The sequence below is a fragment of the Ranitomeya imitator genome, chromosome 3 (assembly GCF_032444005.1).
Source record: "Ranitomeya imitator isolate aRanImi1 chromosome 3, aRanImi1.pri, whole genome shotgun sequence".
Classification (NCBI taxonomy): Eukaryota; Metazoa; Chordata; class Amphibia; order Anura; family Dendrobatidae; genus Ranitomeya; species Ranitomeya imitator.
This window is the reverse complement of record NC_091284.1, coordinates 666,432,342-666,452,024: the sequence shown is the minus strand read 5'-3', so window position 1 is coordinate 666,452,024 and position 19,683 is coordinate 666,432,342. Positions and strand designations below refer to the sequence as shown.

Sequence of the window (19,683 nt, the reverse complement as noted above, 5' to 3'; positions counted from 1 at the left end):
GCCCGATTCTAAAGAATCGGGAGCCTAGAATCCATATATACTTTATTTATTCAAATGTAAGAATAATACAATTAATAAATAATAGTAAGAAAGAACAAAAATAATAGGCAGTATATGGAGAAAACACCAAACAAAAGTTCAAAATTGGTGTGAAAATGTCACTGAACCACTTCACAACTAAATATATATAGTTTTGGTAAATGGTATTATCATTTTTTTGACGAAATTCGGCAGGAGCTTGAAGAGCAACGTCACTGGGCCCGCCTCCACGCAGTAGAAACTTGCTGTGAGGTAAAAATTCAAAAATCACACCAAAATGGCGGGCGGAGTGTGTCACAGTACGGCACGTTTCTGATTGGTCGCTCGCAGCAGGCGGCAACCAATCAGACACTGGACACTGTTGACGTCACTTATCTCCGGACATTAGCTCCGGACATTATCTCCGCACATTAGCTCCGGACATTAGCTCCGGACAAAGCCACGGAAGTTGGCAGAAATTGCAGGAAGTAGTATTCTAGGCAATTAATCTCCGGACATTAGCTCCGGACATTAGCTCCGGACAAAGCCACGGAAGTTGGCACAAATTGCAGGAAGTAGTATTCTAGGCAATTATATATTAGATGGGGGCTATATTAAATTCTATGGGGGGAGGGCAATATTATATTCTATGGGGAGGACTGTATTAGATTCTATGGGGGAGGGCTGTTTTAGATTCTATGGGAAGGGCTGTATTAGATTCTATGGAAGGGGCTGTATTATATTCTATGGGGAGGGCTGAATTATATTCTATGGGGGGCTGTATTATATTCTATGGGGGAGGGCTGTATTATATTCTTTGGGGAGGGCTATTATATTCTATAGGGAGGGCTGTATTATATTCTATGGGGGAGGGCTGTATTATATTCTATTGGGAAGGTCTGTATTATATTCTATGGGGGCTGTATTATATTCTATGGGGAAGGTCTGTATTATATTCTATGGGAGCTGTATTATATTCTATGGGGCACGGTATTATATTCTATGGGGGCGGTATTATATTCTATGGGGGAGAGCTGTATTATATATGGGGGCTGTATTATATTCTATGGGGAGGTTGGCTGTATTATATTCTCTGGGGCTACATTATAATCTACGGGGGCTGTATTATATTCTATGGGGAGGCTGGCTATATTATATTCTCTGGGTGGCTACATTATATTCTACATTATACGACACACGTGGTATACTATGCTACTTGCCCCTGCTCCCTCATTTATGTTGGTCTGACCTCTAGGGAACTAAAGGTAAGAACATGTGAACACGTACAAGATATTGTAGCTGCTAGGGAGGCATCCGATATATCTATGCTAAAACATTACCAAGGCATTTTTGGATATACCACAGATCTGACCCAAGTGGTTTGAAGGTGAGGGGTATTGCTAAAATTCATGGGGGCATCAGGGGTGGCAATCTAAATCAACTACTGGCACAATGTAAGTGCAGGTGGATTGTCGCCCTTGACACTGTAGCTCCCAAGGGACTTAATGAAAAATTGAGCTTTGTTCCCTTTCTCTGACTGACTTGTCCTGCCTTTTTTCTGCCCTTATGTGGTGAATGGCTCCAAGATATTTTTTTTTCCACCACTTCTCCGTTCTCTATAATTCTAATTTGATACGTATGTTCACACATCTAGTTATTCTATGTGTGTGATAATTTTAAAGGCGATGTCGTTGGTCTCCTGCCTCTCCCTTAGAGAGTCTTTTCCACTCTGTTTTTATTATAGTATTATTTTTAATTATTGTCTGTCTCTTTTTTGTAGTCATTTACAGCTCCGTATACCTGCACTGTTTGGCTCTGCCTCTGGGGATCTTTTTCCGGTTGCCTTGGATTGTTCCCGCTTATTCAGTCACTCCCATAGATGAAAAGGATGTTTTCTTCTTTAAGATGTGCTATAAGGATTCCTCTACTTTTCATATTTGTACATTGTAATATTAATATATTGGGATCATGAATAATTTTGGACTATAGTCACTTTATTGTTTATGTCACATATGCACTTTCTAATTGCATCTTTTGATATGCACATTATGCAGCATAATGTATATCCATATTACATTTTTGGCTTGTTTTTCTTTGGCCAAGTAACACGTATTTGGTCTATTGACCTTTCTATCTTCTTATCTTTACACCTTTCCTTACACTCTTTAGGGGGCAGTGATTAAGCGCCATTACCGTTTATCCTTGGTTTAATGGCTGCATCCATGGTCTCCGTGAAGATGGCCGCCGACAGTGCGCACGCGCGCTTTGGACCTATTGTGTTTCCAGCTTCCCGGCGGTTATCAGTAACTGCTGTGTACGCATGTCACATGACGTCACTCAGTGGGTTTCCGCCCACATGCGAGCACAGCTGTGACGACTGTGGGGGAGGTGGAACCTGGTCTCAGGGACGCATGTGCCGTGAGTCAGCTACATTTCCGGTATGGGTACTATTTAAACATGTGAGATCGGTCAGTAATTAACCCCTTTTGAGAAAGCTGGACCGCGAAATGCGCATCAAGGAGTCACTGGGGGAACCATCCATTTGCACATGGGTAAGCACGTAGGATTAACTACCTAAAGAGGAGTACTGCTCTTTTGCACCTATGTATTTTCCGAGCTCCAGTAGGATATAAGGATTTTCTGGGCATTTGATTGTTATTTCCCATCTATCTTACTCTGGATGTACTTTGTTTCCCTTGTGCAACCCAGCATACCTACATGTCTCCTCCATATCTCCTCTCTGTATGTGCTACAACAGCACTTTATCATATTGATTGATATGTAACTTGATGTTATTAATAAAATTCTTTCTTAATTACTATTATGTCTTATGGGATTTTTCTACTCCATTTTTTTCCTATATTACATTCTATGGGGGGCTGTATTATATTCTTTGGGGCTACATTATATTCTACGGGGGAAGGCTGTATTAGATTTTATGGTGAGGGTTGCATCATACTCTTTTATGGGGCTACATTATATTCTATGGGGAGGTGGGCTGTATTATTCTATGGGGGCTACATTATATTCTATGCATAAAAAATGTTCTATGTATTAAATTTATTATATTCTATGAGGGGTTATTGCATCATACTATATGAGGGGGCTACATTGTATTTTATGGGGGGCTGTATTATATTCTACGGGGGCTAGGTTATATTGTATGGGGGGCTTCATTATACTTTGAGGGGGCTACATTATATTCTCTGGGGGGCTGCATTATACTATGAGGGCTACAATGTATTCTATGGAGGGGCTATATTATATTTTATGGGGGGCTGCATTATATTCTATGGGGGCTGCATTATATTCTATGAGGGGCTACATTATACTCTATGAGGGGCTACCATATATTCTATGGAGGGGCTGCATTATACTATATGAGGGGGCTGCATTATATTCTATGGGGGATTACATTATATTGTATGGCGGGGCTGCATTATACTCAGGGGGCTACATTATATTCTGTGGGGTGGCTGCATTATACTCTATGGGGTGGCAGCATTATACTATATGTGGGCTGCATTATACTGTATCGAGGACTATGCTGAATACATTATACTATATGAAGAACTATGGGGTGCATTATACTATGGGAAGTGAATTGTACTACATGGATGACTGTGGCGGTGCATTATATGGAGCACTATGAGGAGTGTATTATACTAAATGGAGGACTGAGGAGTGTATTTTAATACATGGAGGACTATAAGGAGTGTATTATACTATATGGAGCACTGAGAAGTGTATTATACTATAAGGTAGTACTGAGGAGTGTATTATACTATATGAAGGACTGAGGAGTGTATTATACTATATAGAGAACTGAGTGAATTTTAATATATGGAGGACTATGAGGAGTGTATTATACTATATGGAAAACTGAGGAGTGTATTATACTATATGGAGGACTGAGGAGTGTCTTATACTATATGGAGGACTATCGGGAGTGTATAATACTATATGGAGCACTATGAGGAGTGTATTATACTATATGGAGGACTGAGCAGAGTATTTTAATATATGGAGGACTATGAGGACTGTATTATACTATATGGAGGACTGAAGAGTGTATTAATATATGGAGGACTATGGGTAGTGTATAATACTATTTAGATTATTATTTATTATTATTATACATTTTTATAGCGCCATTTATTCCATGGCGCTTTACATGTGAATACGAGGCAAATATAGACAAATACATTAAACATGAGCAGATAACAGGCACACGGGTACATAAGGAGGGAGGACTCTGCCCGCGAGGGCTCACAGTCTGCAGGGGATGGGTGATGAAACACTAGGAGAGGATAGGGCAGGTTGCGCGGCGGTTCAGTAACTTCAGGATCACTGCAGGCTGTAGGCTTGTCGGAAGAGGTGGGTCTTCAGGTTCTTTTTGAAGGTTTCTATGGTAGGCGAGAGTCTGATGTGTTGGGGTAGAGAGTTCCAGAGTATGGGGCAAGCACGGGAGAAGTCTTGGATGCGGTTGTGGGAAGAAGAGATGAGAGGGGAGTAGAGAAGGAGGTCTTGAGAGGATCGGAGGTTGCGTGTAGGTAGGTACCGGGAGACCATGTCACAGATGTATGGAGGAGAAAGGTTGTGGATGGCTTTGTATGTCATTGTGAGGGTTTTGAACTGGAGTCTCTGGGCGATAGGAAGCCAGTGAAGGGCTTGACATAGGGGAGAGGCTGGGGAATAGCGGGGAGACAGGTAGATTAGTCGGGCAGCAGAGTGTAGGATGGATTGGAGCGGTGCCAGAGTGCTAGAGGGGAGTCCAGAGAGTAGGAGGTTGCAGTAGTCGAGGCGGGAGATGATAAGGGCATGCACTAGCGTTTTTGCGGTGTCGCGGTCAAGGAAAGCACGGATCCGGGAAATATTTTTGAGTTTGAGACGGCAGGAGGAGGCAAGGGCTTGGATATGTGGCTTGAAAGAGAAGGCAGAGTCGAGGATCACCCCGAGGCACCGGGCGTGTGGGACTGGGGAAAGTGAGCAGCCATTGACATTGATGGATAGATCTGGCGGAAGGGTAGAGTGAGATGGGGGAAAGATGATGAATTCTGTTTTGTCCATGTTCAGTTGTAGAAAGCGAGCAGAAAAGAAGGCTGAAATAGCAGACAGACAGTGCGGGATTTTGGTAAGTAAGGAGGTGAGGTCAGGTCCGGATAGGTAGATCTGCGTGTCATCAGCGTAGAGATGGTACTGCATACCGTGGGATTCTATGAGCTGTCCCAAGCCGAAAGTGTAGATGGAGAAGAGTAGGGGTCCTAGAACAGAGCCTTGAGGAACACCGACTGACAAGGGGCGAAGTGAGGAGGTGGTGTGGGGGAGGGAGACACTGAATGTTCGGTCTGTCAGATATGACGAGATCCAGGAAAGGGCCAAGTCTGTGATGCCAAGAGATGAGAGAATTTGTAGCAAAAGGGAGTGGTCCACAGTGTCAAAGGCAGAAGACAGGTCCAGGAGAAGGAGGACAGAGTAGTGTCGCTTGCTCCTGGCAGTTAGTAGGTCATTGGTGACTTTAGTTAGGGCAGTTTCAGTTGAGTGATGAGGACGGAAGCCTGATTGTAACCGATCAAAGAGGGAGCAGGAGGAGAGGTGGGAGGACAGTTCAAGATGGACGTGTTGCTCCAGCAATTTGGAGGCATAAGGGAGAAGAGATATCGGGCGATAGCTAGACACAGAGGATGGGTCGAGGGAGGGCTTTTTGAGGATGGGTGTGATCTTGGCATGCTTGAAGGATGAGGGGAAGATGCCTGTTGTGAGTGAGAGGTTGAAGAGGTGCGTTAGGGTTGGGATGAAGACCATGGAAAGGTTAGGGATGAGGTGGGATGGGAGCGGGTCAAGCGTGCAGGTGGACTGAGGAATGTATATGGAGGACTATGGGGAGTGTATTATACTATATGGAGGACCATAGGGTGTGCATTTTACAATATGGAGGACTTTCGTGCACATTATACTATGTGGAGGACTATGGGGTGTATTATACTAAACAAGCAAAATACTGCATATTCATTGAGTGATTGGATTGTTTATGCGGGAATAGAAATCCTTGTTCTCAGTGGCACATTGCCGGTTTAAACTATAGATGTGCTGCTGATAACATGATACTGTATGGGGACAGGTTGATCTAATAGTGATTCTTCTGTTCCCATCATTCTTTCTCAGTTGGTGTAAAGAGGCCAGGAAACAAGCGAACGACTTCAATATTGTCGATCACATTCATTTAGCTGCCTGAATTCAGTGCACGTAAATACAACAGAAATTCTTCTGTGTGATGTGCAATATGTTAGCATTTGTGGCCTCATTTTAAACTTTTGCCTAGGGCCTCACTTTGCCTAAAACCGGCCCTGGTTATATTTGTTCCTGAATAAATATATATTCACTGTTGAACGGCTGGACAGTACAGAGATTAATATCTTGCCAACAAGAAACCTGTTATCATAGCTCCCAACCGTCCCTCATTGTGCGGGATTGTCCCGGATTTGAACCTTTGCCCTGCTGTCCTGCACGGGACGCTCTGATCCCGCACCCGCAGACAGCAAGACCGACACGCCCCCTTATGTTAAGCCATGCCCCGGCCCTTACCCTTCCAGTATGGCTGCCTGCTTTCTGTGCACAGGACCTGTGATGAGGTCACAGGAGGGGAGGAGTCAGGAGGTCACATGATCGGGACCTCCGTGGATTGCAGGACTCGCTGCCTGTGCTGATTGCCAACTTGCTGCCACATGGTGCTGCAGACGCAGAATGAGGTAAGTATGCTGCCTTGTGTGGGGTCAGGAGATGTACAGTGTGGATGTAGCAGAGCCGTGTGTGTGCGAGGTGTACGGAGCGGAGCCGTGTGTGTGCGAGGTGTACGGAGCGGAGCCGTGTGTGTGTGCGAGGTGTACGGAGCGGAGCCGTGTGTGTGTGCGAGATGTACGGAGCGGAGCCGTGTGTGTGTGAGAGGTGTACGGAGCGGAGCCGTGTGTGTGTGAGGTGTACGGAGCAGAGCCGTGTGTGTGCGAGGTGTGCGGAGCCGTGTGTGTGTGAAAGGTGTACGGAGCGGAGCCTTGTGTGTGTGAGAGGTGTACGGAGCGGAGCCGCGTGCGTGCGAGGTGTACGGAGCGGAGCCGTGTGCGTGCGAGGTGTACGGAGCGGAGCCGTGTGCGTGCGAGGCGTATGGAGCGGAGCCGTGTGCGTGCGAGGCGTATGGAGCGGAGCCGTGTGCGTGCGAGGCGTATGGAGCAGAGCCGTGTGCGTGCGAGGTGTACGGAGCGGAGCCATGTGCGTGCGAGGTGCTATGTGTCGCCATTATATGGTACGAAGTGCTATGTGTCGCCACTATATAGTACGAAGTGCTATGTGTCGCCATTATATGGTACGAAGTGCTATGTGTCGCCATTATATGGTACGAAGGGCTATGTGTCGTCATTATATGGTACGAAGTGCTATGTGTCGCCATTATATGGTACGAAGTGCTATGTGTCGCCATTATATAGTACGAAGTGCTATGTGTCGCCATTATATGGTACGAGGTGCTATGTATCGCCATTATATGGTACGAAGTGCTATGTGTCGCCATTATATGGTACGAAGTGCTATGTGTCGCCATTATATGGTTCGAAGTGCTATGTGTTGCCATTATATAGTACGAAGTGCTATGTGTCGCCATTATATGGTACGAAGTGCTACAGTATGGAGCATCATGTGCGGTCATTATACAGTATGGAGCATCATGTGGGACCATTATACAGTATGGAGCATCATGTGCAGTCATTATACAGTATTGAGCATCATGTGGGGCCAATATACAGTATGGAATCATATGCGGTCATTATACAGTATTGGGCATCATGTGGGATCATTATACAGTATGGAGCATCATGTGTGGCCAATATACAGTATGGAGCATCATGTGCGGCCAATATACAGTATGGAGCATCATGTGCGGTCATTATACAGTATGGAGCATCATGTGGGGCCATTATACAGTATGGAGCATCATGTGGGGCCATTATACAGTATGGAGCATCATGTGCTGTCATTATGCAGTATGGAGAATTATGTGGGGCCATTATACAGTATTGAGCATCATGTGGGGCCATTATATAGTATGGAGCATCATGTGCGGCCAATATACAGTATGGAGCATCATGTGCGGCCAATATACAGTATGGAGCATCATGTGCGGTCATTATACAGTATGGAGCATCATGTGTCGCCATTATACAGTATGGAGCATCATGTGCGGTCATTATACAGTATGGAGCATCATGTGTCACCATTATACAGTATGGAGCATCATGTGGAGCCATTATACAGTATGGAGCATCATGTGCGGTCATTATACAGTATTGAGCATCATGTGCGGCCATTATACAGTATTGAGCATCATGTGCGGTCATTATACAGTATTGAGCATCATGTGCGGCCAATATACAGTATGGAGCATCATGTGCGGCCATTATACAGTATGGAGCATCATATGTGGCCATCATACAGTATGGAGCATCATGTGTGGCCATTATACAGTATGGAGCATCATATGTGGCCATCATACAGTATGGAGCATCATGTGTGGCCATTATACAGTATGTAGCATCATATGTGGCCATCATACAGTATGGAGCATCATGTGTGGCCATTATACAGTATGGAGCATCATGTGTGGCCATTATACAGTATGGAGCACTGTGTGGCCATTTTTTTGTTTATAATTATTGTATATGAAACCGTGTGATCAGCAGTGCTAAATGGGTGTGGTTGGGACGTGGATATGGGTGTAACTAATTATGAATGGGTGTGGTCAGGGGCGTGGCCTAAAATTTGCCGCTCTTTCCCATCTTCAAAAGTCGTGAGGTATGCTGTTATATCTCTTAAAAATATATTTGCAAATGAAATCGTGGACAGCAATCTCTCAAGCGGATGGATCTATATTGTAAAACCTAAAGTCCAAGTCAACTTAGTATGGCGGAGGGTCATGCTCTAATAAGGCATATCAAAAAGGGGTTGCTTTACTGATAAAATCACTTTGAATGGGTTTATCCATAGTAAAAAACAATACCGTATATCCTCATGTATAAGCAGAGTTTTTAAGCACATTTTTTGTGTGCTGAAAACACCCCCCTTGGTTTATACATGACTCAATAGTCCCAGAAGCCGGCGGAGGGAGGCAGGTGCCGGCGGTTGAGGCTAAAGCCTGTGCTGCTGCTGTAATAGCGCAGTGCCAGCCGCAGGCTTACAGCACACATCCTACTCACCTACCGGCACGCCCTCACTGGTACTGCATCTCCTTCGTTCCAGCGCCATAAGCTCTTCCTGTGCCGAGTGATCACATCGCTCATTAAGGTAATGCATATGCACGTCTCTCCACTCCTATAGGCGCGGAGTGCACATTCATTAACTTAACCCCTTTCTGCCATTGGACGTACTATTCCGTCCATGTGGGGTGGGCCCTACTTCCCATGGACGGAATAGTATGTCCAGCGCGATCAGCCGCGCTCACGGGGGGAGCGCGGCCAATAGCGGCCGGGTGTCAGCTGACTATCGCAGCTGACATCCGGCACTATGTGCCAGGAGTGGTCACAGACCGCTCCTGGCACATTAACCCACGGAACGCTGCGATCAAAGATGATCACAGTGTTTCGGTGGCACAAGGAAGCATCGCACAGGGAGGGGGCTCCCTGTGTGCTTCCCTGAGACCCTCGGAGCAACGCGATGTGATCGCGTTGCTCCGAGGGTCTCCTCCTCCCTGCAGGCCCGGATCCAAAATGGCCGTGGGGGGCCTTCCGGGTCCTGCAGGGAGGTGGCTTTCAAGCGCCTCCTCAGAGCAAGCGCTTGCAAGCCTCCCTGCTGTGCCTGTCATCTGACACAGTGCACTGCAAAGTGTCAGATCAGCGATCTGATCATATGTAGTGATGCCTCCCCTGGGGAAATGTAAAAAAGTAAAAAAAAAAACATTTACATGTGTAGAAAAAAAAAAAAAAAAACAAAATAAAGAAAAAAAAATGGTTCCAATAAATACATTTCTTTATCTAAATAATAAAAAAAAAAAAGTACACATTTAGTATCGCGGCGTCCGTAACAAACCGACCTATAAAACTGCCCCACTAGTTAACCCCTTCAGTGAACACCGTAAAAAACAAAGAGGCAAAAAACTACGCTTTATTATCATACCGCCAAACAAAAAGTGGAATAACACGCAATCAGAAAGACGGATATAAATAACCATGGTACCGCTGAAAACGTCATCTTGTCCTGCAACAAACGAGCTGCCATACAGCATCATCAGCGAAAAAATAAAAAACTTATAGTCCTAAGAATAAAGCGATGCAAAAATAATTATATTTTATATAAAATAGTTTTTATCGTATAAAAGTGTCAAAGCATAAAAAAATATAGAAATGAGGTATCGCTGCTGTAATTGTTCTGACCCGAAGAATAAAACTGCTTTATCAATTTTACCAAACGTGGAATGGTATAAGCGCCCCCCTAAAGAAATTCATGAATAGCTGTTTTTTGTTCATTCTACCTCACAGAAATGAAATAAAAAGCAATCAAAAAATGTCACATGCCCGAAAATAGTACCAATAAAATGCCAACTCGTCCCACAAAAAACGATCTCACATGACTGTGGACCAAAATATTGAAAAATTATAGCGCTCAAAATGTGGAGCGTCTTTTAGTGTGTGTGACAGCTGCCAATCATAAAAATCCGCTAAAAAAAACGCTATAAAAGTAAATCAAACCCCCCATCATCACCCCCTTAATTAGGGAAAAATAATAAAATATGTATTTATTTCCATTTTCCCATTAGGCTGTGTGCACACGTAGCGTTTTTATCGCGGTTTTCCCGCGGTTTTTCGCTATAAAAACGCTATAAAACCGCGAAAAAAACGCTAACATTAAGCATCCTATCAATTATAATGGAAACCGCAAATTATGTGCACATACTGAGTATTTTTCCGCAGCGGAAAAGATTTGCGGTAAAATACGCAGCATGTTCATTAATTTGCGGAATCGCGGCGATTCCGTGCCCATAGACTTGTATTGTACCGCTTGAATGCCGCAAATCTATAAAAAATTTGCGGAATTCAAGCAGATTTGCGGAGGTACACAGTGCGGCATACCGGAAGTCACATGGCCTTCCCATCATGCCAGGAGCATCCCATAATCCAGGAAGACAATATCCGTCTTCCTGGATGATGGCTGCCAGCATAGACTGGTATGACCGGATGGCGCTGGATGTGCCTTTCATGATTAGTGTGGTAAGTGTCTATGTGTGTGTTTTGTGTGTGTTCGTGTGTGTGGTGTATATGGTGTATGTGTGTTGTCAGACATAGGCCGATGAGACTACTACTACTCCCATCGGCCTATGTCTATTCCCTATAGTAGCAGCAGGCTCAGCTCGATGGGAGCAGTATTTCCCATCGAACTGTTCCTGCGTGCAAAAAAACACTTTTTTTTTTATATCCACGATGCACCCCCCCCCTCCCTATAAAGTTTCATTGGTGGCCAGTGGCCCGTATTAACCCCCCCACCCCTATAAAGTTTCATTGGTGGCCAGTGGCCCGTATTAACCCTTCCACCCACCCCTATAAAGTTTCATTGGTGGCCAGTGGCCCGTATTAACCCACCCCCCCTCCCTATAAAGTTCCATTGGTGGCCAGTGGCCCGTATTAACCCCCCCACCCACCCCTATAACGTTTCATTGGTGGCCAGTGGCCCGTATTAACCCCCCCACCCACCCCTATAAAGTTTCATTGGTGGCCAGTGGCCCGTATTAACCCCCCCCCTCCCTATAAAGTTTTATTGGTGGCCAGTGGCCCGTATTAACCCCCCCACCCACCCCTATAAAGTTTCATTGGTGGCCAGTGGTTACCTGTGAAAATAAAATATACATACCTGTCCCCGCCGATCGCCACCTAAAATAATAAAAAAAAATAAAAAACCCATACTCACCTATACGCCCAATTCCACGAATCCCTCGTCAGAAAAAAAGTGAAAAAAACAAACCACAACATATACCTACCCTCCGCAGCATCCAAAAAAACGAGTGTCCCACGATGATCTACAGTTTAGAGCAGCCACATAACATGCGGGTGCTCTAAACCGCGGCCGCCGATACAATGAACGGGATCGTAAAGCGATCCCGTTCATTGTATACCGAGTTCTCCCGAAGGCAGCTCGCGCTGTTCGGGGGAACTCGTTCGGTAATCACTGCGGCTGCGCGGACTCACCGGCTAACCGGAGATGAAATTATCAGTCCATCTCCGGTCAGCCAGATTAGTTAACCCTTTGCAGTGCAATAAAAAAATGGTCAAAAACCAGGTGTCATCATTTAATTAAAATACTTTTTAATAATGTGTTTGTGTATTTTTTAACCCTTTACTAGTATTGGATTAATAATGGATAGGTGTCATAATTGACGCCTCTCCATTATTAATTTGGCTTAATGTCACCTTACAATAGCAAGGTGGCATTAACCCTTCATTACCCCATATCCCACCGCTACACGGGAATGGGAAGAGAGTGGCCAAGTGCCAGAATAGGCGCATCTTCCAGATGTGCCTTTTCTGGGGTGGCTGGGGGCAGATGCCCTACGGATTACATACGAAGGATGCCATGCGCAAAATACGCTGACACACCCTGCCTACGGAGGAGATATGGACCAATATTTTGGGGAATTTTCACCGATTTACGGCCGTAAAATACGGACCGTATTGTCTTATGCCGAGTGTGACGCCGGCCATATACTGCGTGTACACTGTTATGTACTGCGTGGCCTGTATTCACACATCGGGTATTCTACAAAATGTCGTGGCCTGTGCTACATAGTATGTGGCTGCTATATACAGAAATACATATGTATAATAACTGCTGCGTTAGAATCGTGGCACCATTTAGTGTACAGATTTTTTTTATATTTCTTATCCAAATAATAATTTTATCAAATGTAGTGACTGGTTCTCTATCAAAATTGTAGATAGAAAAACACCCGGAGGTCTGGGACCGTGCCAGTGAGGAGTACAGAGCCTCCGCTTCTAAACGTGATGCCTGGCCAGCCATTGTAACAGAAATTTATCCGCAGTGGCCTCAGCTACCAAAAGCGGGCCAAAAACTTATTTGTAAGTATGTTAAATTCGTGTTATTTTTATTCAGTATGTACTATATAATTGTCTATTTGTGTCAATTCCCTCTTTCTGTCTGTCCTTCTGTCTGTCACGGATATTCATTGTTTGCGGATTTTTTCTTTCATGGAATCCAAGTGGCTGGTTTGTTGAGGCAAAAAGCCCACAAACATTGCCACGACCAATGTGCGACGGGCTCAGACTGGCGTCAATATGGCCGCTCTTTCATCACCGCAGTCAGTGCCCGCTCCATACTCCCCTCTAGTCAGGCCTCACACAGGGTTAATGCCACCGTTAACCAAGCGAGGTGTTATGCACTCTGGTTATGCACCTAACCCTGTTTGACAATGTTTTTACTATAGATTCTGCGTATGCAGCATCACTAGTACAAAGATCGAAAGTAAAAAAATAATAAAAATAACGTTATTCTCACCCTCCGACCTCCCGCCCTGTCCTTGACAGTGCAAGCGGCACGTTCGATGCAGCAGTACCTGTCGTGTCAGCGGTCTCTGCGAAATCACTCCACAACCTGATCATAAATCCCCTCTGTCCAGTGCCACTTTGGATTGGTGAAACTTGTGGACATACGTGGCTGGGCAATATAGTACTTGTCCTGTGCAATATACTACGTGGACAGGCATATTCTGTAGTAGCCGATGCGTTAGAATTGGGCCACCATCTATTTCCTTTATAATTTTTTTAAATTGTTCCATTTCAGTGGAAGATGTGAAAAAACGTTGGAGATCTGTGACCGACAGACTGATGAAGGCACAGAAGGCAGAAAGTGGCAGCTCGCCCTCAAAAAAGAGGGTGCCGTTTGCAGACCAGCTGCAATTCATTTTAACAAGCAGAAATTTGCGGCGGTAAGTTATATATATATATATTTTGTTGTATTTTCCACGTTTCACAGTACTCTTTTATTGACGAAGTCTTTTTTTATTCCTTGTACAGAACTGAAGGCAATGTAAGGGCCGAAACCCCACCGGTCCAGGAAGACAACAGCCTGGAGCATGGTGATGGAGAGGAGGTGGAGGACTATCCTATGTGCTCCTCACCAAATCCACCCTTGCCTAGGCAGTCATCCTCCATGCATGCTGCAGTTATGCCACCCACCTGTACTGTGGCAAGTTCGTCCTCTGCGGTGGATGCAGCGGTGTTGTCTTCCGCTGTTGTTGCTGCCTCTTCCGCTGCGTCCAGCTCCTTTGTTGGGGGTTCAAGGCCCACTGGGTTGGGGTCTGGTTCTGCCCGTCCTGTGCCAATGGTTAGGGCAGCAACCAAGAAGGGGAAAAAAAAGGAGGGTTCGACTAGTGCCATTGAAGCACTCACAAGTCGAACCCTCAATATTATAGACCACTCATCTCCACAAGATGAAATGGATAAATATGGATCTGTGATAGCTAGCCGCCTAAGGTCCATGACATGGGACAGGCAGAGCCTGTGCATGACAGCAGTTAATGCAGTTCTAATGTGTGCTGCTGTCCCATCACCAATCCCCCCACCACAAGACATAGTTGTAGCAATTATGAAAGCATTTACTATCCCAAGTGGCCCGCCACCACCACCACCTGCTTCGCAACGTTTTTTCCATGCAGCACACAGGCCCGACGCTGCTGAAGCCTATAACTCAAGCCACTGTACAACTCGTCAAAGTTCTGGGCATAATGTCTCCCAAAACACGAGTATTTCGTCGCAAGATATGTTTCCGGGGTATGGGTACGAGCCAGAGTACCAGCAGTTTTGAGGATTTAGTTCCTAAACCCCCCTGTCCTGTTGACAGGTTGTTCACAAATTCATTGTTGATGCACTTTTGTCCTGTTGACAGGTAGCGTCCATTCTTGATGGACTGTTTTGGACAATGTTTGTCCTTGTTTTCTACAAGCTACGTCTGTTACCGACGTTACATTTTTATGTGTAGTACAAATATTTTTTTTTTGAAAAAATAATACATATATTTTTGGGAAATATGTGTGTCCGGAGAAAGGTGAATTTTTTGGATTTCTGTCCCCAACCCAACTGTTCTGTTGACAGGTTGTTCACAAATCCATTGTTGATGCACTATTTTGTCCTGTTGACAGGTTATGATAACGTCCATTGTTGCTGGACTGTTCTGGACAATGTTTATCCTTGTGTTATAATACCTACGTCATTTAAAGACGTTTTGTTTTTATGTGTAGTACACAGTGTTATTTATGAATAAAAACTAAATTTGTATTTGCAAAAATGTCTGGTAATTTTTTATTTTAAAAAAAGGTTATTTCAATTTGCAGAATATGAACTGTGAGTAATGGGATAAGAACTGTCAGTGACTAAAGAGTAAGTTGCGGACACAAGGTTTGATTTTTCAAACAAAATTCTTATTTAATAATTCCTTTTTTTTTTTAAATGATAAAGAACAAAAGGACATTGAATGCATGGGGTTAGCCATCCAATCTGCTCAGCTGTACTGATGAAGAACACAAGGGCCTTGATTGCTTTGGGGTTAGCCATCCGATCTGCTCTTCTGAACAGGCTGACATCTTGATGGGGATTAGGTGTTCGATCTTCTCTGCTGTTCAGGCTGCTCAACACCGGCACAGGAGTATTGCCAGTGCACGGCACCTTCAGGACTCATGAAGTAGTCAGTGAAGGTTTCTCGCACACGCAACCCCGAGATGGATTGCCTGCCTTGACCCAAGTTGTCCACTGCAATTAATTTAGACAGCTGTGACTCCTCAACTACCTCTGTACTGTAGTCCCGAACGTAGTTGTGGAGAACACAGCATGCCTTGATCACAGTGTCAACGGTCTCCATATCTAGCTGGATGGCAGTGTGAAAGATCCTCCACTGACTACACATGATCCCAAAGGTGCATTCCACATATTTTCGTGCACGGCTCAGCCGATAGTTGAAAATCCTCCGCCGGTCATCCAGTGCCCTTCGTGGGTATGGGCGCAGCAGGTTAGTTTTTAAGGGAAATGCCTCAACCGATACCATCACAAAGGGTACAGGATGTGTGGAACCAGGCAAAGGTCTTGGGGCTGGGAGCGTTCCGCCATCTCGAAGAATTTGAAGTCCAATCTGTGATGATTGCAGCACCCGAGAGTCCCCAGAACTGCCATAAGCACCAACGTCGATGGCAACAAACTTGTAATGGGCATCAGCCACCGCCATCAGGACCACAGAAAAATACTTCTTATAATTAAAGAAGCGTGATCCTGATCTTGGTGGCTTCAGCACTCTCACATGTTTGCCATCGACAGCACCTACGCAGTTGGGGAAATTGGCCACAGACTGAAAGCCTGCTGCAACCTGCAGCCAAGTCTCCTCGGTTGGGCAAGGCATCACGATGGGCTGCAACTTCTGCCAGATGACAGCACGTGTGCACCTCACAATTTGAGAGATGGTGGATTTGCCAACCCTAAATTGGAGGTGCAGGGATGTGTAGCTCTCTCCTGTGGCCAAAAACCTGGAAAAAATTTTAAAAAAATTAGAATATTTTTAATAACGATGAAAATATGCATGACAACATAACTAGTACGATTCAGGGGCACTAGATCTGTAAACATTGTGGCGCAGTGGCAGCAATATGGGGGCTGTGGAAGCATTGTGGCGCAGTGGCAGCATTCTGGGGTGCATTGGCAGCATTGTGGCGCACTGGCAGCATTATGGCGGCACCGTGGCAGCATTATAGGGGCACTAACAGCATTGTGGCGCAGTGGCAGCATTATGGAGGCACTGGCAGCATTGGGAGGTAATAGCAGCATTATGGGGGCACTGGCAGCATTGCGGCGCAGTGGCAGCATTATGGGGGCTGTGGCTTCATTGTGGCGCAGTGGCAGCATTCTGTGGTGCATTAGCAGCATTGTGGCGCAGTGGCAGCATTATGGCGGCACTGTTGCAGCATTAACTATGGGGCCAATGTGTGGAGTTTGTGTTTTTTTTTTTTAAAAAAGGGCCTTACCGCAAGGTGATGAGGAGCCTTTCCTCAGCAGAGATTGATCTTCGCATGTATGTGTCTTCGTAGCTGAGTTGTGGAGCCAGAATTATCAGAAGGCGATCAAATGCCTGAATCGTAAGCCGGCAAAACTGGATAAATTTTTCAGGAAAACTGAATGTAAAAAAAAAAAAAAAATTTCAAAAACCACAGATAACACAACAGTTTATAACATAAAAAAAAAAAAAGATGAACACAGATGACAATATATCATTTCTACCTATATCTTACCTCCTTAAATCTTGGTAAAGGACATGGAAGTGTCCCTTTTCCTCCCGCTCATTAATAATGGGATGAACCCACATCCGTTTTGGACGTCTTCTAATCCTTCTCCGAGATTGCTCCTATGGGAGAATATAGTCTTTATTATTTACACTGAATTGTGGCCCGATTCTCACGCATCGGGTATTCTAGAATATGCATGTCCCCGTAGTATATGGACAATGATGAATCAAGAATTCGCGGCAGACTGTGTCCGTCGCTGATTGATCGAGGCAACCTTTATGACATCATCGTCGCCATGGCAACCATTATGACATCATCGTCGCTGTGCCCGTTGCTGATTGGCCTGGCAGCCTCGACCAATCAGAGACGCGGGATTTCAACGTCGGTACTGTGCGGTACTGTGTCGGTACGGTATTTCCAGGACAGACAGAAAGACAGACAGACAGACATAAGGAAAAATAGACAATTATATATATAGATGGTACTGGACAACGCATAGACAATCGCTGCTAAGGCTACTTTCACTTCCATCAGTACTGTTCCGTCGCAATACACTGGCGCCAACATACCCATGGACGTTGTGAAATAACTGCATGACGTGGGCAGCAGATGCATTTTTTCTACACATCCACTGCCCATTCTGCTGTCTGGGGAGGAGGGGGTGTATTTTCTGCCGCACATGAGCAGTCAAAAATGGCGGATGCGATGCACCAAGAAAAACATGTAGGTAAGGATTTTACGTGTCGAGGGTCACACATACAGACACATACATCGCACAATGGATGCAACGTGCGGCAAAACGTCGAAAACCATTGCAAATACAAGTGTTATGGGAAAATAAAATCCTGCAAGCACATATGCAGGATCCGTTTTATTCCAAAACGACAGATTGCGAGGGAGCGTTACGGAAGTGTGAAGTAGCCTATCCGCAGCAACAGAAACACTACAAATCCACAGCATAGTCCGCATAGTGTGCACATCTAATGACATTATATTACCTGCTCACTGTGGTGGTGCAGCAAAAGCAGTGCCGTCAGCAACAAAAGATGGTTTTGTTGTGGCGAAAGACGCCAATGGGGCTGAACGTGCGGCATGTTGAATGCAGCAAAAAGGCAAAATGGAGAAGAGGGGATGGAACAGGAAATGACCTATTGAGAGTCTCTTTTTTTCCTTTTTTTTTTAACCAACTTTATTTGTTCTTAAAAACGCTTCAAAAACGCTTAAAAAACGCTAAAAAAAGCATCAAAAACGCATCAAAAACGCACCAAAAACGCATGCGGATTTCTGGAAGAAAATATCAGGTTTTCATCAGGAAAATTGCATGAAAAATCTGCACACATTCCTGAACGTGTGCACATAGCCTTAGGGTTGGGGCTAAAGTTAGGGTTAGGGCTACAGTTAGGGTTGGGGTTAGGGTTGGGGTTACAGTTGGGGCTAAAGTTAGGGTTGGGGCTAAAGTTAGGGTTAGGGTTGGGGCTAAAGTTAGGGTTAGGGCTACAGTTAGGGTTGGGGTTACAGTTGGGGCTAAAGTTAGGGTTGGGGCTAAAGTTAGGGTTAGGGTTGGGGCCAAAGTTAGGGTTTGGATTACATTTACAGTTGGGATTAGGGTTGGGATTAGGGTTAGGGGTGTGTTTGGGTTAGGGTTTCAGTTAGAATTGGGGGTTTTCCACTGTTTAGGCACATCAGGGGCTCTCCAACTGCGACATGGCGTCCGATCTCAATTCCAGCCAATTCTGCGTTGAAAAAGTAAAACAGTGCTCCTTCCCTTCCGAGCTCTCCTGTGCGCCCAAACAGGGGTTTACCCCAACATATGGGATATCAGCGTACTCAGGACAAATTGGACAACAACTTTTGGGGTCCAATTTCTCCTGTTACCCTTGGGAAAATACAAAACCGGGGCTAAAATATAATTTGTGTGGAAAAAATGATTTTTTATTTTCACGGCTCTTTGTTGTAAACTGTAGTGAACCAATTGGGGGTTCAAAGTTCTCACAACACATATTGGGGATCTAGTTTCCAATATGAGGTCACTTGTGGGGGGTTTCTACTGTTTAGGTACATCAGGAGCTCTGCAAACGTAATGTGACGCTTGCAGACCATTCCATCTAAGTCTGCATTCCAAATGGCGCTCCTTCCCTTCCATGCTCTGCCATGCGCCCAAACAGTAGTTTTCTCCCACATATGGGGTATAGGCGTACTCAGGACAAATTGGACAACAACTTTTGGGGGTCTAGTTTCTCCTGTTACCCTTGGGAAAATACAAAACTGGGGGCTAAAAAATAATTTGTGTGGAAAAAAAAAGATTTTTATTTTCACGGCTCTTTGTTGTAAACTGCAGTGAAACACATGGGGGTTCA

At 44.9% G+C, this 19,683-nt stretch overlaps 1 protein-coding gene and 1 long non-coding RNA gene across 2 annotated transcripts; both read right to left on the bottom strand.

Moving 5' to 3' along the window:
* Positions 1-15,531: 15,531 nt before the first annotated feature.
* On the bottom strand, positions 15,532-17,115 carry LOC138671717 (uncharacterized). The gene is made up of 2 exons (XM_069759869.1): positions 17,069-17,115; positions 15,532-16,573 (listed from the first exon to the last, which is right to left on the bottom strand). Exons 1-2 carry the CDS (start codon positions 17,113-17,115, stop codon positions 15,655-15,657), a joined length of 966 nt encoding a protein of 321 aa, XP_069615970.1. The 3' UTR covers positions 15,532-15,654.
* A 4-nt stretch (positions 17,116-17,119) lies between these two features.
* On the bottom strand, positions 17,120-18,410 carry LOC138672253 (uncharacterized). Its single transcript, XR_011319671.1, has 3 exons — positions 18,325-18,410; positions 17,333-17,445; positions 17,120-17,215 (listed from the first exon to the last, which is right to left on the bottom strand). It is a non-coding gene; the product is annotated as an uncharacterized lncRNA (long non-coding RNA).
* Between the last annotated feature and the right edge of the window lie 1,273 nt (positions 18,411-19,683).